Below are 27,044 nucleotides of genomic sequence, written 5' to 3'. Positions count from 1 at the left end.
ATGCTTGAAACTGTATACATTCTATAACTTAAATAAATGATGTCACTGCTCTTGGAATGATGGCAGACTTTAACAGAGGCAGGTGCAAATTGTAATCAGAATGGAAATAAGCAGATGCATAAATATAGAAAGACAATAGGGTAGCTTTAATAAGACATACACACACACACACACTGAGTATTCATGCCAGAGAAGAGATTTAAGGTAAGAACTTGCTGCTCTATAACTAGGTTGTATATCAACTTTATTCATATGATGGAAGACATTGTAGAATTTTGATTATTTATCACTCGGGTATTCAAATCTTTATATTTCCTTTTTATCATTGGATTCAGAGTGAAATGTGTCCAATAAAGTGAATACCATACCACCAAGGGGATTTGGTATATACCCTTACAGAGTTAGAATAGAATAAGAATAGAATAATAACTTCATTGTCACTTTGAATGTACACTAATCAGTATACATTAAAATGAAATTTCATTGCATACAGCTCTCAAAGGATCACCACTTCCAATAAACACTACATAAATATGACATACATAAATAAATAAATACAGAATTATGCATAGACCCACATATATTATATGACACAGAGAAATAACACAGTCTAGTTCAGATTATCTATACATGTTTGTGGCGAGAAAAACGAATCTTGAGAGTTTACCAGACGGATGGCATAGGGAACAAAGCTATTACAGAATCGGATAGTCCTGCTAGAAATAATTTGAAACCGCTTCCCAGAGGAGAGCAACAGAAACAGACCATAAAGTGGGTGTATGGGGTCTCTTACAATGCTTTGAGCTCTAAGCACATTGCGCTTACACATTGCGAATACCAGGAAGTGAGCTTCCTATGGTCTTCTTGGCTGTCCTTACCATTCTCTGACTTTCTATCTGAGGCACTGCTGCCACCAAGCCAGACAGTGATTCCGTTTGTTAAAATGCTCACAATCGTGCCTCTGTAAAAAGTGGTCAGGACAGAAGGAGAAAGATGTGCTCTCCTCATCCGACGTAGGAAATGCAAACGCTGGTTTGCATGCTTCACTAAGGATATTGTGTGGAGAGACCAATTCAGATTGTTAGTTATCTGCATTTACTGTTGACCACCTCTACAGTTGCATCCTTGATACTGAGTGGAGTATGACTATGCCATCTCCTTCTAAAATCTACATGTTAGTAACATTTATTCAGGAGAAACAAGAGGAGAAAATGATATTTGAGTTGGGACTACAATTCCCTTTTCCCCCTTTATAATGGACTGGGAATTACTATGGTCTAATTATTTGCTTGTCTCACTTGTGACTTATTATAATATTGTTTGATATTTGTCTTTCTTATAAATGAGGTAGGGGATGCTAAATAAGATGAAATATGCTCTTCCTTGAGAAATATATGGAATGTTATGGCATATCAACAAGGAGGAGAAAGGAAGGAGAACATTGGTTTCACGCCTTCATAGTCCATAAGGTTTTCAATCATCCATGTACAGTTTGATTTACTGAATGAATGAATGAACCTTTATTATCAAAGTATAACATGTATACATTGAGACGGGAATAGTTTAAAAAAACCCTTATTTTGATTCTTATCTCCAAATAAGCTTACTCAGATTTAAGCTATTGATAGGATATAGTAAAAACAATGTTATTTCCTGAACTAAGTTTACTTTTAACATCTTATTTATTGAATGTTTTTTTTGTAAAAGCTATATTTTTCTCTTTCCAACAGAGCAAGTATTGTACAAAAGCGAATTATTTATTTTCAAGATGAAGGATCTCTCACCAAGAGGTTGTGTGAGCAAGGTATGGTGGAAAGCATTCCTTTTCTGTTTCCATTCTTCTTGCTCTCTATTGAATATGATTTGTCCACAACTTTTCTCTCTTTTAGTTGGGAGCATATGCCAGCTGAATTTAAATAATTTTCAAAATTGTATTTATTTCCGTGCAAGAAATCTGGCAGATTTTATGATTTGACTAGTTTCTACTACTTCCTAAATTAACTGCATCCTCAAAGTTACCTTTTAAACTTGGTTTTTTTGCTAGTATGTTACAAATGAATGTTCTTTCAGAATAGTGATCTCTACTTGGACTTCATTTATGTTGAAACTTAATTACAAGTAAATTTCGGCACTTTTCTATGTAGGTCTCCCTTGCTATTTTTTTTTTTTTTTAGAAAAGTTTTTATTTTTCAATTATCAATTACATAAACAAAAAAAAATTCACATTTGACAAAGTAAAATAAATACACCTAGATGTCGCTTGCCCACCCCCCCCAAACTGCATTCACCCTCTCTTACACTCTCCCTTACTTCCCTCCTCGTTCTCCCTCCCCTCCCCTCTCTCTCCCCTCCCCCTCTCCTCTCACCATCCTACTTCCTCCCTAACCTTTCTCCTCCTCTCTCATCCCTCTTCGGATACAGTACCGGGGAAATGCCCAAGCAACATCTCTCTCATAAGTTATCCCTTATTATCTTACTTTAATCCTATCGTCTAACCTACTTACCCGCCCACCCCAACCCCCCTCCCTCCCACTCCCAAAAACCCACCCACCCTCAACCTCCCCTCCCCCCCACTTCCCAGAGCTTGGCACAGGGTTTTCAAACATATTAAACAAAATCTACTTAACTTTAACTAATGCAAACTAAATCTAACTAAACCTATCCAACTATACAAATAATAAAATCAGTAAGTTACTTTAACTCAGATACAAAACAAATTTAAACAAATTAAAGAAAATCAACTATCAAAATCAAATAATTCCAAATTTAAAACAAAAATTATTCATGATCAAGACAATACTTTTAATCATATCTACTCTAATCATAATTTACCCATTAAATCCCATATTTATTTTAACTTTAACTAATACAAACTAAATCTCAATAAGTACTTTAACTCAAATACAAAACAATTTTTTAAAAAAAACAAATTTAAACAAATTAAAGAAAATCAACTATAAAAATCAAATAAACAATTCCAAATTTAAAACAAAAATTATTCATAATCCAAACAATACTTTTAATCATATCTGCTCTAATCATAATTTACCCGTTAAATCCCATATTTATTCTTTATAATTTATCCACCTCCTCCACACCGAGATGTGTATTTCTTTTAAACAATATAAATTTGGCTCTTAACTCTTTCCCCCCCAAACCCAAATAAATTTTGTTAATAACCTTTTCTCCCAAATTAAAATCCACTTTTAATATATCATAATGTATCATAGGTACTCTCAAATATTAAATCACCAAATTAAAACCTATCAACTCTTCTCTCGAACGGAAATCATAATTTTAAACTTTTAAACTTTCCCCTAAACAACAAAAATTTAACTTTATACATTTATTAAAAATTATAATAAGTACTCTCAGATATTAAATCACTAAATTAAAACCTATCAAGTCTTCTCCCAAGCAGAGATCATAATTTTAAACTTTCTCCTAAATAACAAAGATTTAACAAAACTCTTTATAACTAGCCGGCTGGTATTCCAACTTCTCCTTCTATTATCTATTGCTTAGAAAATGATGAAGAACCTTCTGCTGTTCCTTCATTTTACTTCTAAAAGCTGCACAAGTCATGCCCAATTTCTTTGATAAATCTTCTGTTAAGGAGGACTGCTGCAAAGGTTCAACTTGCATATTTTCTTCAATCAGCTGCTCTTCCAGCTTTTCTTCCACCTTTATTTTACTTCTAAAAGCTCCACAAGTACTCAATTTCATTAATGAATCTTCTGTCAAGAGAGATTGTTGCAAAGGTTTAACCTGCATATCTTCTATCGGTTGCTCTTCCAACTTTTCTTCTAATATCTCAGCTGTAGGTAATAAAGGGCCTGCCTTCAAAACAGAAGTGTAAAAATCTTTCGCTTTTAAAATTGTATCAAGTCTATAACGTATCCCCGCATAATTCACCACTATTCCAGCCGGTATCTCCCATCTGAAACGAATCTGTCGCCTCTTAAGCTCATCAGCCAGAAAAGCAAAATGCTTTCTTACTTTGAGAATTCTTGAAGGTAGTTCTTTCAGAAGTATGACATCCTGGGCTGCAATTTGAAATCTCTGCTTGTAAAAGGCTTGTAAAATTTTATTACGAAGTGATCTACTAAAAAAATAAATAACCACATCTCGTGGCAGATTCCTCTGTCTTGCAACCCTTGAATTAACCCTAAAAACTTTTTCTGTCTCTCTCAATATTTCTTCAGGCTTGGATTCCAAAATAAGAGCTATATCCTTTGCAACCACTTGTCTCAAATCTTCTTGATTATTTTCCTGCATTCCCCTTATTCTTAAAGCAAACTCCATACTTCTGTATTGTAACATAATAATTTCATCCTGAATTATTTCCACCTTATTTTCTATTTTATCTTCCAATTTTTCAGAATTTTCTACAGCAACATCAATACGCTGATCCAAACGATCTATGTGATCAGCAAACTTCTGAAACACAGATGCTATATCTTCTCTCAATTTCCTAAATTTATTTTCAATAATTTCACTTATCTCTTTTTCAATCCGTCGTACACTATCTTCCAAAGCGTCCTGTAAGTCTTTAGGTAAAACTGCTGGTAAAGCTGAGAAAAATGATGGAAATTTAGACTCAACTTGCTGAGCTGTCTGCATTACCGAAGAGGAGATTGAGGCTTTAGAAACAAAAGCTCCAAAATGTGTTGAAGCCATCTTAAAAAAGAAAAAACTCTTAAAATCTTATAAAACCTTTAAGAAAGAGAGAGAGAGAAAAAGGAAACAAAAGGAGGGGAAAAAAGACAAAAGCCCCCTATATATATGAAAAAAGAAAGAAAGAAAGAAAGCTGTTACATTGTTTCAAATTGAAGTTCCGGTCCTTTCACTCTTAAAAACAACATCTCAGCGCCATTTTTCACCCCTCTCAAATAAAAAAAGAGAGAAGATGAAATCTTTTCCAGAGTTAAAGTCTCAAAGTAATCACAGATATAATCTCCCTGGTCAGCTCTGTCTGCTTTAAATTTTACTCACAAGTTCATTTTAAAAGCAGATATGTAAGCAGTGTCTAGCTTTGCCCCCCCAAAAAAATTAGAGCAAAGGCATCCTGGAATGTGGAGAACACCTCAGACTCCGTGGGAGCTCTCACCCTCCAACCACCAAAGAAAAAAAAACTTTGGGCTCTCTCAGGGAGCCCTGCCACTATCCGAGGGAAACTCATCTCCTCCCCTTCACCCAGGGAGAGAGATTCCAAGCCGCGAGACGGCTGTTGCTCGCTGTCTCAGCTGGCTTTGACACATTCCAGGGCGGACAGCTGAAAACAGCCGCCATCGGCGCCGCCGTCACTGGAAGCTCCAGGTCTCCCTTGCTATTGATAATATTCATTCTTAAATTCATTCTGAAATTTCCCCAGACTATATAATCTTTGCTCTATACACTGGGAAATCTGACTAGGATTGCAGCTTTGGAAAAATATGTAGCAACAGAAAGAATTTTATGGATTTAGAATGGAACAACAAAAACACCCAAGCCACACATATGAGTACTGAAGTTTGTTTATTTATTGGATAGAAGTATAGAAAAGAACAATATATGTTTATGCCTGCTGAAACAATGTTGCATTGTTGCAAACAAAACTGATGTTCTGAACATTTGACTTTTTCCACATACTAGTGAAGAGCATATGTAGAACTGCTAATTTATATATTTGGGAAAGGATTAAATTCTCAAATTGTAGCAATAAAGGTTATACGGAAATTCCCTCCCCAAGTAACTCAAATGTGTGTGATAAGGAAGATCCACTACTGAGGCAATGATCAAGTAAATAAAACTTGAACCCAGGCCAAAAAACTTGTTCGCAAAAATGTCTCTAACAGCATGTGCGCACGCATGCACACACACACGCACACACACACACACAGAGCCCTAATTCTCATAAAACTAAAAAGGGGAGGACTTGCAAGTTTCTGTTACTAGAGCTGTTACAATGAAAGTACTATAGTCTAGTCTACCTTATAGGGGTGGGACCCACCTCAGACTTTAAACAATAAAACTGCATTCTTAGAAGAAGCTACTCCTGCCAGAGTAACATCTCTACTCAAAGAAGCAAGTGGCATCTACTCATCTTCCCTTCATCTCTCAAGTGCAGAAATAATGCAAAGTAGCTTTTTTTTTGCAATTGCCACCATAAACTGAAAGTTGCTTCACACAGACCCATCATGCCACTTTCACACAGCTAACCTAAAATATTTTGTCAAAAGAGAAGATGTATTTTTTTTCTATTTTCCTTAGCAGAAGCACACTGGATAGGCCGTTCAACTTTACAACACCGCTGGTCATATAGTATCTCCCATATTTTCATTTGCCTGAACAGTTTACGTAGAAAGATTGCATGTTCTGCAGATATTTAATTTCTTTTGAGATTACATTCAAAATGCATAATTTCTATGCTGAAGCATTCCAGAGAATGCTTTCTGGATCTTTTTGTGCAAGACAAAGTAATTCCTTTGTGCAGAACTGCAGAGGTAATTGCCACTGCAATTCATTTTACTTGTGGCTGTTTATTCTGTTAATCATAGTCATTTTAAAAGGGATTCCAGGGCAGATGACCTTCGTCTTTTCCCCTTTGTCCCAAGAATCCTGGATTAGCATAATCTGGCCTTGACTTTTATACTCTTTCTGAAATATCCCAAAGCATGTGCTCTAAGATGCTTAACTGAATTTAATAGAACATGACATATCTGACACTGGCCAGGCTATCTCACTTTCTGTGTCTATTTAGTAATGCAGATTGCTTTCATTTTGAAACAGCTCTTTATGTCATAAAGGGTGAATGTGCTCAGGGAAGTCAGTGGAGCAAGTTACATAAATGAAATGGAGATGTCTGTTTTGTGGTCCTGAATGCAGAAAAGTCAAAGGAAGCATTAAAAGCCAGAACAACTTGTTAAGAATTTGAATTGCATCCCATTCTGCATCTCAACATATTTTGAAACTCTCCTTTTCTTAACGGCATGTCTTTATTTTTATTTCAAAGTTTAGTATTAGTGTATGTACAAAACATTTGCTTACATTATATGTCACCGTGTTCTACCTGTAATATCACTAATCTAGACTGCTATGGCAGTGAGCAGAATTTTCATAAAATGAGAGTTGGACATGATATTGCCTCCCTTTGGGGTTTCTATTCCTATATGAAGAATTGTTGTTTAGAAGCATAGCCAAGAAAATTTATCTGTACTATCCAAACATAAACACCCATCGGAGAAGAGATTTGAGAAACATCTTTCCTCTAAATTATGTCTTTCAATGTTCTCTAATATTTTAAGGTGGGACCACCAGAATGTGGGAGAGCAAAGAAGGACCATCAATATTAGAGATAGCCTAGAATTCTACAATTTAATACTTCTCTTGTCAATATCTCCCCATTGGTACATGCAGTACATATGGTATTTTATGGAACTATGAAACTCTGTTTCAGGCCCTTTCACAGGAGGTAGGGTTATTTCAAAAAGGGGAGAGGGAATCACAAGGTTGAGAGAGAAGCAACAAATGAAGAATGCAGATAACCTTTGAAAAATGACAGGTAACCTTTGTTGCTTCTGACTCTCATCAGGCAGAATTTCAGCTGAACTGAAGTCATTTATAAATAAAAGACCATCTCTAGGTCCAGCTTAGTTCAAGATCACAAATGTACTCTGGCACTCAGTGTTACATGTGCAGTCAGCTGAGATTTACAAATATCTAGAGCTGTACTTTACGCAGAAAGAGAAGGATATATTGGGTTTCAAAAATGTATTTGCCAAGCCTAGTAATTCTACGTTTTGCAGACCATTGAAGTTTGGTGACTTAATAAAGTTGAAGTAGAATATGTAACACTTCTTTTTCCTAGGTGATTATGAGAGATTTGTGTTAAACTAGATTTTTTTTCTGAGCAAAATTGAAATTGGAGAATTAAACTATGTGATAAACTATATTATATAAGCATGTAGCCTTGCTTTTGCCAATGAAATACACTTTCTTAAAATACACTGTTTTATTTCAATATGGAGCCTATCCAGTATGATTATAGCCATTGCTGAATGTTTAACCTTCCTGTAAAGAAATGTGAAATTATCTCCTAGGGAAGTTGATTCAGTATAAGAGCCAAATGAACACTCATACCTTGGTTACTTCCTATTTGGATTATTGGATTGGTCCTGAATGTGGTAGCATCCATAGGCATGGATACACTTTGGTATGCCTATGTAATGTCACTTGTTTATAAGCTCCAGGGGCTTCCACTAACTCTTTGTATGTAATTCAGAATAATGGCTGCCACCACAAAGCCCTTCATGGTAAAAGGCTGAGTTATTTATAGGACTGTCTGTCTGCCTCCAATTATTTCTACCCAATTTAAGAGATCTGATGAGGTGGACATGCCCCTGACCTGTGGGCTGCCTGTTCCTTGCCATGAGCATTCTGTGAGCAACTCTTGAATCTGATAGTGAGTTTGAGAGCCCCAGCCACATAAATTGTGAAAGATCCTGGCAAAATAGAGAAGCCAGCATGGACTATATGGGCATGAGTAAGGTAACTTATATCACCAAACAAGCAAGCTATTCCAAAGAAAAAGAAAGACACGGCTACCAGGAGGTCACATAGAATCTTGTGCCTGGCTTGACTCAAGAGTATTTATTGTAACTAAGCAAGGAGAAGGACCAACAGATACAGGGATATTATGCAGAAGAGTACTGTGAAATGACAAAGAGGAGTATGGACCCTGGGTCCTAACTCCCCAATATTCATAGAGTCAAGTTTTTGTATTATTTCTTCTCTGCAGTTTTATATTAAAAAAGAACCTTGCTAGTGAGCCAACTTGCTCCCTTGAAGAAGCAAGCAGCCTCAGAGTAATTGAATCCTCAATTTTAATAGGAGCTTGTTTTATTTAAAAATGGCATCTTAATTTTTAAGCTGTCATCGGAGGCTTATGCTCTGGCTCAGCATAATGTTCTTTGTTGGACAAATTGAAAGTTTCTATGTAATCCTTTCCTTATACCTGCTATCTCTACCTTAACAGAAGTATAGAAGAATATTTAAGAAGTTTACTTTGTTGAAAACCTTGATGCTATACAGCTGAAACAGAATTAATGTCCTCTGGTTTACCAAACTAGCTCTTTTCAACCCATTCTGTTAGGAAAATACAGAAGCTGAAGGCATTTGAATGCTTTCATATTATGACCTATGAAAAAGTATTTTGTTGATTCCCATTTTGAAACGATAAATATCAAATACTGATATTTAGTATTCAGTGATTTATTTACAAACTCAAATTGAATTACATCACCTTTACATCTCAAATTCAAATTGGGTCTCGGCTGAAGGTTTCAATGAATCAGTTCTGTGTTTTCCACCATGCAGTACATATGTCAGTTCTTTGTGAGCCAACAAATAGCTTCCAATATATTCTGAAAATAAAAAGGTAAAGGTTTTCCTTGTCTAGTCATGTCCAACTCTAAGGGGCATCTTTGTTTCTTAGCTGAGGAAGCTGGTGATGTCCAAAAACACTTCAGTGGTCATGTGGCCAGCATGATTATATGCTGTGGCACACGGAACACTATTTTCTTCCCACCAAAGTGGTACCTATTTATCTACTTGCATTTGCATGCTTTCAAACTCCTAGGGGGCAGGAGCTGGGGCAAGTAACGGGAGCTCAACCCATCATGCAACACTCAGATCTTGAACCCAGGCTGTTAGCTTTCCATCTGACAAGCTCAGCGTCTTTAACCACTGAGCCATTACACCTGCATATACTGAATATGTATATAAAGAATAGAGTTAATATAATAACACAATACAATACAATACAATACAAAAAATACAAAGGGAAAAGTCAATTTTATCAAAAGAGCTTAACTTGTACTATGTAATAATAAGCAGTAGACAAAGCAATTGCCATGATATCTTCACAATTTAGCCAGGTTTCAATTATTGTTTATAACACAATAGAATTGTCAATTAGACATTAGATAGGAAATTAGCTTTTCTGCTTAGTGAGTGTGGATGCCATAGAACACAGCTACAAGGAAACATATTTATAATGTTTCTAATGCAGGGGAATCTGACTTTATGCTAAATAGTCTATTACTAGCAGGGAGCTCTTTTTGTCAAGCTTAGCCAAGATGCTGTCTCCAAAATATGGAAGTCATAACAACAGTATAGAGTTATGTGATACAGAAATATTCTTGCCTCATTTTGTGTTGACAAGAAGATGTAAATAACAGGTGTAAGTAAGCACACAGACATAGAAACTATCCTAGTATACAAGTCCTAGGTACTCTTGCAAAGAAGAAACATATGAAATATCTGGATCCTGGGATGTTGCTGTGCACATGCCTGTTCCAGGGTCCATCCACTATCATTCTTGAGGATTTTTGACAGGCAAAAGGGACATAAGGCAATCTTTGTGCTATGTATGACGATAGTTATGTTTCATTTAATGAAATCCCTTTACTGATATGCCTATTGTCTTTGAATTGGAACAAAATTTGTTTCCTTGTTATAGTACATAACACAACCCTTTTACAATTATGTATTACCCAAAACAATGTTTTATATTATTATTTCTTATTAGATTCAGCCATGGAGGGTGTGACAGATAAGCCAATCTTAGACTGCTGTGCCTGTGGAACTGCTAAATATAGGCTTACCTTTTATGGAAACTGGTCAGAGAAATCACATCCAAAAGATTATCCACGTGAGTATTCTATTTTTTTTTCATGCATTAGAAGACCCTACATGGTCTTTCAAAGGACTTTAATTATTTTGTATTCAGATTTTACACATGCGTAGAAAAGCAGCCGAGCTTTCATAACCAAATGTAAAGATTTTTCAGTTATTTTATGGATCATGAGATTTCAACAGCCCTCTATTACCACCCTACAGGGAAAATACTGAGACAAAATAGCATTTCAAAGCATTGAACATGTAGGATTACAGATCTAATTGGATGCTTATTTAAAAACATGGCACCCTAATTGCATTCATGCTCTGGGCTATTATTTTCAGTGCTGATCAGGATTTTATATATACATTTAATTTAATATAATCCTGATACTTAGTGGGGGAAAAAACTCAGCCATTATTTGATTGCAGCTCCCTGTATTAGAGGTCCTAGGGTTTTACCTTTTTTTTTTTCTAGTTCTATTGTTGGACTTTACTTTTAGATCTTTAAATAATACCTTCATATCAGTGGCAGTGAAACCAACCAAATGAACCGAAATTTTGAATCATTTTCAATTTTGCTTTAATAAAGATTATACAATGGGCAATGTATTATGAGAGGCTTTGTGCGTATTTTATTCTTTAATATTGCTTTGTTCCCAAGCAACAAAGCTAAAGTTCATGCAGCCAGAAATTTTGTCTGTATATCAAGTGTTATTGATATCAGCTTCATAGATTTTTGCCTAAGCTTTATTAAGTTGAAGACTGCCACTGATTCAGATATAGAGCTGGATATGTTAATAAAGGAGTTTATATTGACACATTAAAATTTGTGCTTTGAATTTGTGACTGAAGTTGAAAACCATAGACCAAATGCAATAATTAACTTTTCCTACAGCTGAGATTCTATAGTGCAGGGGTCCCCAACTCCAGTCTGCTTTTGGGCCCTGAGCCTTTTGTAACAGGGCTGCAGAAGTGGTAGAAGGATGAGTGTGCACATCCCCACTTGCACAAGCAGCGGCTGAGCTCACTCCATTTATGTGAGCGGTAGGACACGTGCCTGCCTCTCACAGAAATGGAGTTGTGCCTGCACCCACTTGCCTGTTGCATGTAGGGAACCATCCCCTCTCCCCCCCCGTCCGCAAAGCTAAAATGATTGGAGAACTCTGCGGTAGTGATTGTTGATAGGAAAAGTATTTGATATACTTCAACTGGTAGACTAAAAATAAAGTTCTTTTGTTATTTGTAAACATTTTTTCTGAATAATGTGGGTTCCAAGTTCTGTTTGTTGCTTCTTCAGCTAATGAATATTTATGAGTAATCTTTTTAGCTTAAATGAGATTCTTATCTCACCTTGTGGTAAGATGGGCAGTAAATAAATTTAGTAAATGAGTAAAAAAACAAACATAAATCTCCTTTTCAGTTATTATTTCAACCTGGCCATAGGACTATCACTGGGATAATGTATTAAAATATAGATTAAATACTATAAAATGACCTATAAATCTAGTATCTGTTACTTAATATGACCCCCCAAATGTTTGCAGCTCAGTTTTAGTGTACATGGAAAAGTGGGTTATTGGTCAGCCAAAGACAAAAAAAGGGGGGGGGGCATGGAGAAGAGAAGATATCAGGCACATTTATTGAGAAGCATGCAGATTACAGGAATATTTTTATTCAATAGCTGGGGCTAATATTACACAGTTAAAAGAATGATGGTGAATTTAAATCCAGGGTGCACTAATTGAGAATTCCTGCACTAGAGTAGTATTTTATAGCCCATTTTTATCTCAGGGGGATATTGTCATGGGTTTCTTTTTAAATCTTACCCAATTAGTTTGACCCAGGTTCTCAGAGACACAAAAGCCTTGGACCCCAGACAAGTATTTTATTTAGATCTTCCTGTGAGAGTTGGGGAGATATTTTATTGTGTAAAAACAAATATATAAAAGTGTTATGTGGGTGCTTTCTATATTCTGTTGCTTTCTCTATTATACTGCAGTGTATACTATCTCTATTCAATTGCTGTTATGCTGTATGTTATTTCTGTTCAGTATACAATACCCTCTTCAATTTTAATTTTTCCCATCTCAAAGCTTTTTCAAGGCTTTAGCAAATTCTGTGGAGGAGAGTATTATTCTGGAACAGCTTTCCTCTGATATTTGTATATTGATATATAAATATTGTTTAAGTATCATAGCAAAATTTGGTGCAGCTGTTAAGGCATCAGCCTAGAAACTGGGAGTTTTAGTCCTGCCTTAGGCACAAAGTCAGCTGGGTGACTATAGCCCAATCACTCTCTCTCTTTCTCTCTCATCCCTAGGAAGAAGGCAGTGTCATATCCAAAAACCTTGCCAGAAAAACTGCAGGGATTAATTCAGACAGTTGCCAGGAATCAAAAATCTGGCTCCAAGGCACAAAACAAAAGCTACAGCGAAGTCCTGTTACTGTAATTCTTTAAAGACCCAATCCAAGTTCCATTCAACAATTCTGTTTTACCTGATTCTGTCCTCACTCATCATACCAAGTTCTTAAAGAAATAATCACTTTTAAGTCATCTTTCCCTTTTTTTAAACAAGAAGTACATATCCACAAAAAAACACTTGACTGTAATAATCATCCATTTACTTCAATAATAATCTTTTATGATTGATCTTTTAAAACCAATGTCTTGTTTGACTAGTACATACTATTGCTCTTAACAATATGCTACATATTCACGGCAGTGCTACTGAGACAAACTCTTTGATTGCTCTGTAATTTATATCATTTGCAACTACCTTCTTTTTTTCTAAACAAAACTCTGTTGTCACCATTAACAAAAGAATGTGGAACAACTATTGTTGCTTCATTATTCCAGCAGTTACCATTATGCATTCTCATTCTGTCATTGCATTCAATTATAATAACAGTTTTGCCCTTCAGTTATAATACATTTTCTTCTTACCTGCTATTTCTTTGTTTATTGGAATATGAGGTGCAACACTGCTAGCCACAATCATTGCTAATTATATGCAGTCTAGTAAAACTTCACTTTTGAAAAACAGCTCCATGGGAAAGTGATATTGTTCCAAAATTACTGATTTCTTACATAATTAAATCTATGGAGTTAATTTGGGGATATAAACCAAAACAATGCACTGAAATTTTTATTCCCTTTTTTAACTAACATAGGAAAAAATAATGTTTTCCAGTTTGGTATTGATATGAAGAGTGACATTCTGCTTAATCTTTTGTCATTGTATTAGTACTATTGCATGCAAATAATTATGTTAAAATTCTGTAAAATGAATATATAATATACAAAGTAATAGAATATTAAAAAATTAAAATGCAATTAATTCTCAATAAAACAATAAATCTACTTTCAAAATATAAAATCTGGAACAATCAATTCAACTAGACAATAAGGTAATTAAGGTAATAAGTAATATAAGAATCTTAAATCTTAATTATACATATACATACATATGGACATCATTTTAAAATGTTCATTTTCCACTAGCTTCCATGAACTAACAAAGTATAACTTGGTGATGTCCTTAATTCATCAGACCCCCCCCAAAAAAAAACAAATAAAGCAAGGCCTAAAGCTATGTATTTTAGCTCCTTTATAAATTCTATTAATTTAGACTTTAATTGAAGAGTTAAAGGAAGTTGACTTCACAAAACAAGAACTAAGGGACATAAACACCCAAAGACAAAATGTTATTCTAGTAAATGAAACAAACTAGATCAGGTTACTTGCCGAAGCATGTAATGAGAATGGAGGATAATGAGGACAATGAAGAATACAGTATCTATAGGGAGAGCTTGGAAAATGATAATGGGACTAGATTTGAAGTCTATAGAAAAATATTACCAAAAGAGGAATTTGACAGAAGGAGGAGACATCACAAGGTGTCCTAAAAGAAATCTTGGGATTGAATAAAGGCTGAAAGTAGTATATAATTGATAAACTGCTACCTTAGCCCAGAAATGAAAATAATCAGCTTTCTAGTCTCATGGCTACAGGATGATCAGGAAAACAATAACATCAGCAGCAGCAACATGTCTTACCCATGTTTAAGGTATGCAATGACATCCAAGCCAAAACACCTGAGAGGCAATCTAACAAAATATGTTATACTGTTATTTGTAATGACTGGTGATTTAAAAATATATATAATTGATTGATTGAGATTGGGTTACACTGCCTCATCTAAAAGAGATATGGAGGCCTATACCTGAGTGGAATTTATATAAATGTAATACTGAATCTGGCAATGTGAAATTAAGGATCCAAAAAAAAATTATACTGATGATATAGTAAACAGTAAAGAAATATCCTAAGGAACCATAAGAATAACAGAAAAGAAGAAGAAACCATTCTAATCAAGTGAAAACTTACAACCAAGAATAATACCTAGTTACCTAGTTTAGGTAATGAAAGGTCTGCAAGAAAGCAACCAAGGTCAGCGAGCACCAAGGACCCCTGATTTCAATCCTGAGGTACAAATATTCTCCTTTATTGGTAAGCTATTGATTGATAATAGATTGTTTAATATACAACTGTTTGACTATTAAAAGTTAGTTTTAGTTTTATTTCATCCACTGGGACTCTTCCAATACTTTTTCTGTACCTGGATTTGCATTGCACATACTGATTAAGTCAGGAACAAAGATTCTTAGGGGGTAGCACCTGGCTACAACAGGAGCCAGAAAGTCAAGATTTGATGGTAGTGCTAAAGGAAATGTTCAGGGCTTCTGCCAGTTTTAGTATCGTTCCAGTTTTAAATATCTGACAGCAAGAAGACACAAGCTGGGAAAAGGATGTTGGAGAAATTTGATTTTCTGGCTGGGAGATGACATTACAAAGCACCAGACGGTGTGCTGATACATCCCGCAAAGAAAACTGGATAATAAAGTAGTCCAGATGGCATTATTGGGAAAAATTACAAAATCATAAAGACAGACAAGGTTTTTTCTCAATTTGGGTATTCAAGAAGAATTAAGTGAAAAGGTGCCAAAAGAGAGGAAATTTCAGATCTTAACATGACTTGTAGTCCCATGTTTAGGCTTTTAAAGTTTCTCCAATCATAGTGGGTACAACCTAAATGGGAAAGACTTGTGATTATGATAATCAATAGCAATAGCACTTAAACTTATATACCGTTTCACAGTGCTTTATAGCCTTCTCTAAGCAGTTTACAGAGTCAGTGTATTGCCCCCAACAATCTGAGTCCTCATTTTACTGACCTCAGAAGGATGGAAGGCTGAGTCAACCTTGAACCGGTGAGAATAGAACTGCCAAACTGCAAGCAGTCAGCAGTCAGCAGAATTAGCCTGCAATACTGCATTCTAACCACTGCACCACCACGGCTCTTAATCAAAATAATTATTTACCTCAGGTGCAGATAAATCAACCCAACTTGACATTTAAGGAAAAATTTAAGTGAATGATCAATAATATAAAAAAAAAATACAAAGGGAAAAGTCAGTTTTATCAAAAGAGCCTAACTTGTACTATGCAATAATAAGCAGTAGACAAAGCAATTGCCATGATATCTTCACAATTTAGCCAGGTTTCAATTAATGTTTATAACACAATAGAATTGTCAATTAGACATTAGATAGGAAATTAGCTTACCTGCTTAGTGAGTGTGGATGCCATAGAACACAGCTACAAGGAAACATATTTATAATGTTTCTAATGCAGGGGAATCTGACTTTATGCTAAATAGTCTATTACTTAGCAGGGAGCTCTTTTTGTCAAGCTTAGCCAAGATGCTGTCTCCAAAATACGGAAGTCGTAACAACAGGCAACTGTTAAGATAGGCCCATCCCAGTGAATATATAAGGTTCTTAAATCTCTCCAAGAGTTCTGAACACCCTCCAGTCCATTTTTCCAATCGCCCTATTTCTCCCTCTGCTAATAGTGCCAGTAATAATACTGGCAGTGGTCATAGAAAAATCAGAGTTTCTTAAATCAGTGCCTTTTTCCCCCTCCAACATGTCTCAGTTTCCTCCATATCCAGTGATATTGATAGACCATAAAATCTACTGATAAATAATAAACTATAGACTGAAAATTCCCATCCTGCCTCTAACAATCACCACCAAAACACAAGAGGGGCTATAAGTGGAAGAAAATAAGGTAGTCTTCAAGTTTCTTAGTCCTAGGCAAACACCATGCTATAGAAGCCCTATATAAGTACAAATCAATATCCAGAAGAGAGAATTTGAGTACTATAATATACATAAAAATAGATTTTGGCCTTGAATAAGTAAAAATATTTCAAATATAGAGAGCCAGTTGGTTATTGGTTAAGGCACCAGACTAGAAAGTGGGAGACTGTGAGTACTAGTTTTGCCATAGACACAAAGATAGCTGGGTAACTTTGGATAACTTTGAGCTACTCTCTTCCTCTCAGCTCTAGAAAGGAGATAATGCCAACAATTTCCAAAATTTTATCAAAAGATTGCAGGCAATCAGAACAGTCCAGGCAATTGCCAGGAGTCAATGCTGACTTGAAGACACAAAATAAATATAAAATATTTCAAATATAGTTCCTAAATTCTCAGCTGTTCATGCAATTCAAATTTTGCTGGAAGTGTTTGTGGGTGTGTGTGGGTGTGTGGGTATGTGGAGTAATGTTTTGTTGAAATTCCAGCCACAATGCCTGTGTCTTTCACTGTCTTGTTCCAAGTGGCCTTATAAGAAGATCTTTTAATAACTAGTAACTAGTCTGGAGTTGTTGCTACTACTGTTTGGTCTACTCACTGCTGTTAAACTTTAGAGAGGCTCCCTGCTTCAGGCTTTGAACTGATATCATATACAGTATGTTTGAAAAATCCAGATTGTTTATCAGTAGCATGGTGATTGGACATGGGAGGTATTATGACGTGTTGGAAAAACAAGATATTGGTTTAATAAATTCTTAGTGGTTATTCATTATGATTAAGTGTATTGTTTATTTTTATGTGCTTTTGGTTTTATTAGCTTGTTGGGTTTTTTTTTTTTTTTTGCAAAAAGGGAAGTTGTGATACATGGATTACTGTCTTTTAGAACTTGGAACATTGAGAAAGGACGGAATAAATTAAAATATAGTTTATTTATATATCAAATGTAGAGACCATCTATCTCACTCAGAGAACAACATTTATTGGCTGGGAGTGGATCTTAAAAGCTGAATTGCTATAAATAGTAACATTGTGAATAAAGCTGTATTGTATTTAAATTATGCTATTTATTCTCATGAAGAAAAAGTTATCATTATATAATATTCTCAGGTCTTAAATAATCATAACAGAACAAACAGTAACACTGAATTATAATATCTCATTCTACCATGACAGCCATTTTTGAGAAGGCACACAAGTGTCTCAAAATTCCAAATGTGCCCAATAACCAAAATACTTAGGTCACCACATTAAAAATAAAAAATCAAAGCATAGAGCTTTATCTCCTGTGTTACTTTGTTTTTGAAAGGAGGCAAATGGACACAAACATGTCATTCCTTGCTAAACTATAATACAGTGGTTCTCAACCTTTCTAATGCCGCGACCCCATAATACAGTTCCCCATGTTGTGGTGACCCCCAACCACTTATACATCACCGGGTGCCAGGGGCGTGGCCAAAGAAAAGGGGAAAAAATGGCGGACAGCCTTGTTTGGCGACCCCCATGAAATGGTCGTTCGACCCCAAATGGGGTCCTGACCCACAGGTTGAGAACCACTGCTATAATATGACTTTGTGGTATTCCCTCAGGCCCAATTGCTAAATTAAATAGGACTGATTTTGAAACGCATGTATTGATTAAATGTTTGAAAAATAGTAGGAATATTGGCTTTTTGAGACATATAAAGAACCTGTAGAAAGCGAGGGATAAAATCTTGATTCTTTTATAGAAGTATCAGAGAATTATTTTCTGGAATCTTTCCATCTTGATAATGAAATGATGTACAACTACATCACAAGATGAAAGAAATATCCTTTCGAAAGCCCTTTGTGCACTTGAGAATTACAGAAGTGATAAATAATCATGTAGAGGTTATAATAATTTTTACGCAGTTGTCAGGCTGTAAGAAATGATTAAATATTCTTAAAGTTTACAGTAGTGATATTAAACATGCCAGAAAATGCAACTATTATTTTTTATTTATCTGCATTCCTATGCAGGTTCACCTCATAAATATGAACATTTTTGAATCATCTATGGAGGTTCTTAGTCATCCAGGTCATGGTTGACCCAAAGGTGCTTTTTCAGGAAGCAACTGGACTTTCTTGTCTTTCTTTGAAGACATTTTGCTTCTCATCCAAGAAGCTTCTTCAGCTCTGACCAGATGGTGGGGAACAGAAGGATTTATATTCCTTGCAGACAGCTGGTCATTTGTATAACAAAACATTACAGACTACAGGAACCATTTGCGCTTCAGTTTGAAATGTAGATAACACAGACTCATCCCCAACAGCCTGAGCCTGTCTTCAACAGCGAAGGGACACAGGGCAGAAAACATCCTGAGCCAAGAAGTCTCCACAGACATTTGCACTACTCAGGTGACTCTGAGGACACAGGTAAATCTCCAAATGGCCCCAATGACTCTCTAAAAGAATGCAAATGACCAGCTGTCCGCAAGGAATATAAATCCTTCCATTCCCCACCATCCGGTCAGAGCTGAAGAAGTTTCTTGGATGAGAAGTGAAACATCTCCAAATTAAAACAAGAAAGTTCACTTGCCTCCTAAAAAAGCACCTTTGGGATTTTTGAATCATGGCACTGCCATAGCAAGAATTATTCTCTTTGCTTTACAATCATCCAGACATAGGAGTTTTGCCAAAAATGTTGACACTAATGGAGAAGCACTAACTCCCACAGAACAACAAACTGCAATTTGTAACTATAAATTCCTGGGAGGCCAGAAAGCTTTTTTTTCCTTATCAAGATACTTTATTTTAAAAATGAAATGTACCTGTCAAAATGGCTGTTTGTTGCATAGAGGATATGAAAACATTGAGTGAAGCAAAACCATATTCACTTTGGACTGTGGAGTGTTGTGGAATGTTCATCAACAGAATTTTTCGGAAACATCCTAATAGGATTTCACTTGGATAGCTTCTATAAATCTATTTCATGATGTTATTTATCAAATGATATTTAATTTGCTGTTTTAATTTCAGGAGACATTTCAAACACAGCATTTTGTAGAACTATTGATAAAACTAGGCCTGGTATTTTGTAAGGAACAAATTTTCTCTTATTGAGAATATAGATTGATCAAAAATGCTGACTTTATTAGATTTCTATGAAAAACAAAAAGCTTTAAAGAGAATTTTGCTTATTATTTCCTCCCTTTGGTAGTATTAATGTAACTAGTTTATAAATAAGATATAAGCACTGACACTGCTGATGTCTTTCTCTAAATTACTTACAAACTTTTTATTTCCTAGTCCTTGTTGAAAGTGCATTTTAATACAGATAAACCTTTTTTAATTCTGGTTTTGGCAAAGTCTGAAATATATTTATAAAACACACACACACACACACACACACACACACACACACACACACGTCTCAATGCCTCTGACAAAATACGGTAAATACAGTTGAAACATTTATTACAAGTTGTCCATGGCAATTTGAGATATACTCCAATCTGTACTTTCTGAGCCTTTGAGTAGATTGCATAGACTTTTCATCATAAAACAGCATTTTGCTTGCTTGAGGCTCTAACATTTCACATACTGATTTGGCAGTACTTCCCACTGAAATAACTAGGAAGCACTTGCAAGAAAGACAATGACTGAATCCTAAGCAAATTTAATAGAAACTAGTTTGCATGATTTTAGTGATTCCACATTGACAGATAGACTGCATGCTTATAAACCGCATGCATAAATGTACATGCATGTTTATAGATTACACGCATAAATGTACAGAATATTAATTTATTCCCTCTCCCATAGTATTTTAAAGGAACTGATGGTTTGCAGTTTGCATCCTTGGAATACAATTTATTTAGCAGGCCACTGAAATATGCCATTATAATTTTTCCCAGATTTCATCTGGGAACAAATACTAAAATTCAAAACCTTTCACATTATAACAGATTGAATGCATTCAACTTATGATTTGTCAAGTTCAAATCCCTGCTTTTACAGTATACTCTGCATAAAAATACTCATAATAATGTTCTCCAGAATTTTAGGTCTACAGCTTTCATAGATAACAAGAACCATGATAGGAAATTAGAACAATTATATTCTAACTCATCGGCATGGGGGTATCCCAAAAAGTATCTCTAAAGCGCTTTTATAGATAAAAATAGTCATAAAACCATAGGTGGCAATTAGAATCTCTGCAGCAGTCTTACACTTCCACTTATATTCTTTGTCTTTGGACACATTTGCTTGCCAGTAGCCTGTCCCTTGTTATATCTTTATCCATATTTTTCCTAATGATATCTACAAACGGATCATTACAGTTCTGATCTCTCTGAGCAAGTCATTTTTTTTCACATCTACATTTTGGAGTTCCAATGTTTCCCCTTCATCTATTTCATTCTTCATTTCTATTGTTTGCTTTCTAGATGCATATGGGTGGATTTTTCAATTTGCCTCCCCCCAATCTCTAATTAGAATTTTATCCATTTACTTTTTCCTCAACTTATTCTTTCTGTTTCTTTATTATCACAAAAGAGAGGAACATATGTGTTTTTAAAATAATTTTTTAATAATTCATTTTAGATTATCTGGAATACCTTCTTTGCCTTATAAAAATAATTTTTGTCTGTTTTTTTTTTTGTAAACAGCATATTTCTTTCTGGTTCCAAGCCTTCAGAGATAATAAGACAACTGCTGAACACTAATAGCAGGTCGTTGCTTTATACCTGCTGGTTTCAAGTTGAAGACATAAGCATCAAAGCAATATAAGACTGAAATTCTTGGTTACCTCCACATTACTATGTCAAAAATAATATCAGGGAGAGAAGGAAGCAGGAAGACAACAACAACAACAACAACAACAACAATAATAATAAAGTTGGAAGGGACCTTGGAGGTCATCTAGTCCAACTCCCTGCTCAGGCAGAAAACCTTATACCATTTCGGACAAATGGCTGTCCATTTTCTTCTTAAAAACTTCCAGCGTTGGTGTATTCACCGCTTCTGGAGGCAGGTTGTTCCATTGGTTAATTGTTCTAACTGTCAGGAAGTTTCTCCTTAGTTCTAGGTTGCTTCTCTCTTTGGTTAGTTTCCACCTGTTGCTTCTTGTCCTGCCTTCAGGTGCTTTGGAAAATAGCTTGCCTCCCTCTTCTTTGTGGCAGCCCCTGAGATATTGGAACACTGCTGTCATGTCCCCACTCGTCCTTCTCTTCGTTAAACTAGACATACCCAATTCCAGCAACCGTTCCTTATATGTTTTAGCCTCCAGTCCCCTAATCCTCTTTGTTGCTCTTCTCTGTACTCTTTCTAGAGTCTCAACATCTTTTTTACATCATGGTGACCAAAACTGGATGCAGTATTCCAAGTGTGGCCTTACCAAGGCATTGTAAAGTGGTATTAATACTTCACGTGATCTTGATTCTATCCCTCTGTTAATGCAGCCTAGCACTGTGTTGGCTTTTTTGGCAGCTGCAGCACACTGCTGGCTCATATTTAAATGATTGTCCACTAGGACTCTGAGATCCCTCTCACAGTTACTACTATTGAGCAAGGTACCCCCTATACTATACCTGTACATTTGGTTTTTCTTGCCTAAATGTAGAACCTTACTTTTTTCACCATTGAATTTCATTTTGTTAGATAGCGCCCAGTGTTCAAGTCTGTCCAGATCCTCCTGTATCCTAAGCCTGTCTTCTAGAGTGTTGGCTATTCCTGCCAGCTTGGTGTCGTCTGCAAATTTGATGAGTTCCCCATCTATCGTCTAAATTGTTGATGAAGATGTGTCTGCTTATGTACCAAAGTCAGTCAGCCAGCTAGCCAACCAGCTCCCTCCCTCCCTCCCTCCCTCCCTCCAGGCAAACTGGCATGGAGTTAAATCCTTTAGCAAGAAGCTCTTTCAGCCAGCCCCTAGAGACAAGACAGAATAGTGGCTGGCAGTAGTAGTTTGCAACCTTCCCTGTTGGCTTCCCCATGGACTTTCTGAAGAAACTGATGGAAAAGATTGCAAATGGTGATCACATGATTGTGAGACACTTGGCAACCAATCATAAATTCAAATGGACAGCCAAGAACCCATATCACTATCACATGACCAGAGGAGAGGTCCGATGTTCTGTGATTGTCAAAAGTGCATTTTTTCAGGGCATAAAGCAATCTTTCCATGGCTGTTGTTAATTCAAATTGTCATTAACCAAACAGCCATAAGTTGAGAACTACCAGCAATTGTGCATGCCAAAAAAAACAACAACTTTGCAGCATCTATCTCCCAAATGTCTTAGTTTTTATTTAAATGGGCATTTTCCCACCAGAATTAATTATTCTTATTTTAGTTTTAGTTTTAACTTTCATTTCTATATGAAAAAAGGTATTATAATACTTCATATCACCATTATAGACTATATTTAGATGATACTGGGGTTTTTTAGCCTTGACTGACACTCAAATGACAGTCTGGGCTGTTTAGACAGACTGGCTAAAGAACCATAGCTGATTATTGTAGACTTTTCACAAATGTTGAATTTCTTCAATTGGAAAACTGATACGTTGAGTCAGATTCAAAGTTCTCCTCAATGTTCTAATTTCCTCTGAGCTTTGTACAAAGATTGCAGTCAAATTCAAGAAGTGCTTCCTAAATGGAACTAATGTGATAATTTAAATTCAAGGTGCTCAAAATAGGGACCCAGCTAACTGAACATGACTATCCTGTTCAGATCAGGGCTGTCCTGTTCTGATATATTTTGCTTTCTTTCACATTAGTCTATGAAATTAATTAACACCCTTAATTCAAGGTCTTGTAATCTCTTGTTTCCTTAATTTAAGAAAAGTCTTTAAAAAAAACCCTTGAAATCCAAGAACTAGCATGTCATCCTACTCAAGGAGGATTGCTCCTTATCTGAATCTACAGTTTTCCAACCTTAGGGTATAGTCTGATTAAAATCTCAGAGGATAAACCTGATGTGTCTTCTTCACTCTGAAGAAGCAACACCGTGAAGATTTAGAAATGACTGAAGATTCTTTAAGGATTTGATTATGTTCCTTACAGCCTCATTTGCCAGACATTTGTTAGTGCAATAAGTCTTCTAGTTGAAAGACCGCATCAGTGAACAATGTATTATGCTGTCCAAGGTGCTGACTTTTCTTTTGTCTTTCCCAGTACCAGGAATTGCATGTTAGCCCAGACCTATATACACTGCCTTCCTTGGGGTTCACAGCTAAGCCAGTAAAATGAAGAATGTCTTACATATGAGAAACTTTGAAATTGCTATTGTGACTAGTATTTCTTACACTTTTAAATTCACTTTTTCACATTTGATTTTTTTAAAAAAATGTAACCTGATTGTAACAATGAAAAAAAATGTCTTATTATTAAATAATAAAATGCCTTCAGATTTAAAAAAAAAAAAATACCTGCTTTGCTCCTTTGATAGTTTCAAAAGGGTGGCATTTTGGAAGCTTTACACTGTACACAATTATCAATGTTAACAATACAGATAGAAATTTAAGAACAGTTTTTCTAAAGCCTTAAGTTTATACAATATTAATAAAAACTATGAACCATTTCCCAAGAAGTGTCTTTAGGAAGGAGTCCTGCAAATGTAGGTGAAGCAATAGCTTTTATCAATGTACTGCACACTTTTTCATAAATGCTTAAAAGATTCTTTCTCTTTTTAAAGGACGAGCCAACCACTGGTCTGCAATTATTGGTGGATCTCATTCCAAAAACTATGTTCTTTGGGAATATGGAGGATATGCAAGTGAAGGGGTAAAGCAAGTTGCAGAGCTGGGATCCCCAGTTAAAATGGAAGAAGAAATTAGGCAACAGGTAATATATATATATAAATATGTTTGTGTGTGTGTGTATGTGTGTAATATGATGTATTAAAACAAGAAAAGCTGTTAAAAATAGACTGGACACATGATAAAAGTAATTAAAGATGAGTTGAGATATTTTGTCATGAAGATTGTCAGTTTCTGTTCTAAGAAATTTTAACTAAGTTAATTATATTTTTCCAGGGTGAGGATTTTAACATGTAATTAAATATTCTCTTTAGGCCATGTTGCAGTTTATTCATAATGCAATATTGAATCATAGAATTTATTTGTAAGTTTAAGTTAGGAGTTTCTGTATAACATCTTTAGCTTTTATTTTCCTGACATCAATGTGTGAATTAACTTAAGCATTTACAAAGTGCACGGGGGGGGGGGGGAATCATCAAAAGTGAGTGACCATACCATCTCATATTGAAGGGAGGTGCTGTAGGGAAACAAAATAAATGTGATAGCAGATGGTGTGAGGGGCATGGGAGAAGTTTGCAATCAGTACTGTAATCTTAAATTCTCATATTATTTTCTACTATCACATCTGAAATGAATTAATAGCAACAATTCAAGAATTGTTACAGGCTGAACTCATTGAAGCATCAGATTTTATCTAAATGACCAGATCTTTTCTACATTTTATCTATGATTTCAGTTCCATTTAGCTTGAAAAAAGATCTCAAACTGCTTTCTGTTGAGCAATTAATTCTGCCTTTAAGATATAGAGCAGGGGTCTTCAGACTTGTCCCTTTTATGATTTGTGAATTTCAACTCCCAAAATTCTTCAGCCAGCATGCCTGGCTGAGGAATTCCGGGAGTTCAAGTCCACAAGTCTTAAAACGGACAAGTTTGAAGACCCCTGATATAGAGCATCCTTTCATGAAAAAAGTCATTCTAGGAAAAAAATAATACAGTGTTTCTTTGCCAAACTTTATTGTTGCTAATAATCTCCATCAAGGCTGAACTGGTTGCTTCAGTTGTTTGCATGAAATTTACAGACTTGACTTTAGTCAGTTTTTCCTCAAGCTCCAAATATTAATGTTACAGTATTTTTAACATTAACATGGTTGGAAGTGGCATATATACCCTTTGCATATATTCATTGTGTTTCCTATTTCAAGGATACAGCAATAGTAATTAAAAAAATATATTTAAACTGCAGGCCTTATTTGAACTTTATATTTTGAGAATGCATATGCTGGGGAAAATATCCTAGAGCACACATACACTTTCTCTCCTATCTTTTAGGTGTGGTTACCACATTTTTGAAATTATTTTCCTAAAAAGCAGTGTTGGGAAAGAGGTCACATCAATTGGTTTTTATCCCATAGGCTAAGGGGCCAACAAAAAAAATAAAATAAAAATAAAGTCTATTAAAGGCTATAAGGAAAAGAAGATATACATTTTTTATATCTGTAAATAAGTTTATAAATTATAATGGCTTCATTCTGAATGTGATGTTTTGACAACAGCGAAAGAAGATATCAAGGAAATAGGACTTCTGGTTTGCCATCACGGCCACCGCGGCTGCTGGAAGGCGAGCTCCATCTTCCGCATTCGATTTCGCATCACTGGGGGACCCTGGAAAAGGTCGAAAGTCACCCTGTAGGGGCAACCAGCAAGGAGGGGATCCCTGCATGATCGTGGGAGGGCAGTAGCCCTTCTGCTTGATCTAGGGCAGCCTTCCAAACCAGCGGACGAAAGACCGGCCATAGAAATATGGCTCGTCACTAGGCTGCAGACAGCCAAAGTCAAACTTACTACCAGGCACTCCAAAGCAGCACTGATGAGACTGGATGAGATCTGAACCTCTCTTTAATCCCAAATATTTTTTTCTCCTGCAAAAGCTGCCCAAAGTATCTTTCTCCCTGTGAGGAGAGAGGGAAGGGAACTTTTATCCCACCCTCTAAGAATAGCAGCGACTGACTATCCAGGGGAGTTAAAACACTGAAAGAATAACCTTAATCTAACTGGATTTATATGCTTCTAGAATTGAGGGACCAAAAGATTTCTTACCCTTATCAAAGACCTTGGTTTTTATTTACAAAAAAGAAATAAAATTAGAAAAAGGATTATAAAAATTTTGGACTTAAAAAACCTTAAATGGCATTGGTGACATCTTGTAGCTAAGTTTGATATTACAACTTGTTATTGTCTAAAGGAGACTTGACCGGAAGTTCAGACTATAGATAAGACTTTTTCAACCTTGACAATTATCAACTGTGAAAAGCTCAGCTGTATTCTATACTCAGTTATAAAATTATTTTCATTCTCTGACTTTAAAGCTCTTAATTTAACACACTACTAAAAGAGTACGGATGAAAATCAGGAACAGATTCTCCTTATGTTAAAAGCAATATATGAAACCATTCTTTCAGCTTGTGATGAAATAAGATGCTACAGAAAAGAACAAGATGTTAGCCT

General features: G+C 35.6%; 1 protein-coding gene across 1 annotated transcript in view; it reads left to right on the top strand.

Moving 5' to 3' along the window:
• The window catches only part of SPON1 (spondin 1), a 330,987-nt gene that overhangs the window by 100,801 nt on the left and 203,142 nt on the right, over positions 1–27,044 (top strand). Inside the window, exons 4-6 of the mRNA XM_039352543.1 lie at positions 1,731–1,804; positions 10,571–10,693; positions 24,476–24,624. Coding sequence (XP_039208477.1) covers positions 1,731–1,804; positions 10,571–10,693; positions 24,476–24,624 — 346 coding nt within the window. The remainder of the gene's footprint in view (positions 1–1,730; positions 1,805–10,570; positions 10,694–24,475; positions 24,625–27,044) is intronic.

This window comes from Crotalus tigris, unplaced genomic scaffold, assembly GCF_016545835.1.
Source record: "Crotalus tigris isolate CLP2741 ecotype Arizona unplaced genomic scaffold, ASM1654583v1 scf7180000018436.2726382, whole genome shotgun sequence".
Taxonomy (NCBI): Eukaryota; Metazoa; Chordata; class Lepidosauria; order Squamata; family Viperidae; genus Crotalus; species Crotalus tigris.
The sequence above is the reverse complement of the archived record's forward strand: the minus strand, read 5'-3'. Positions and strand labels throughout refer to the sequence as shown.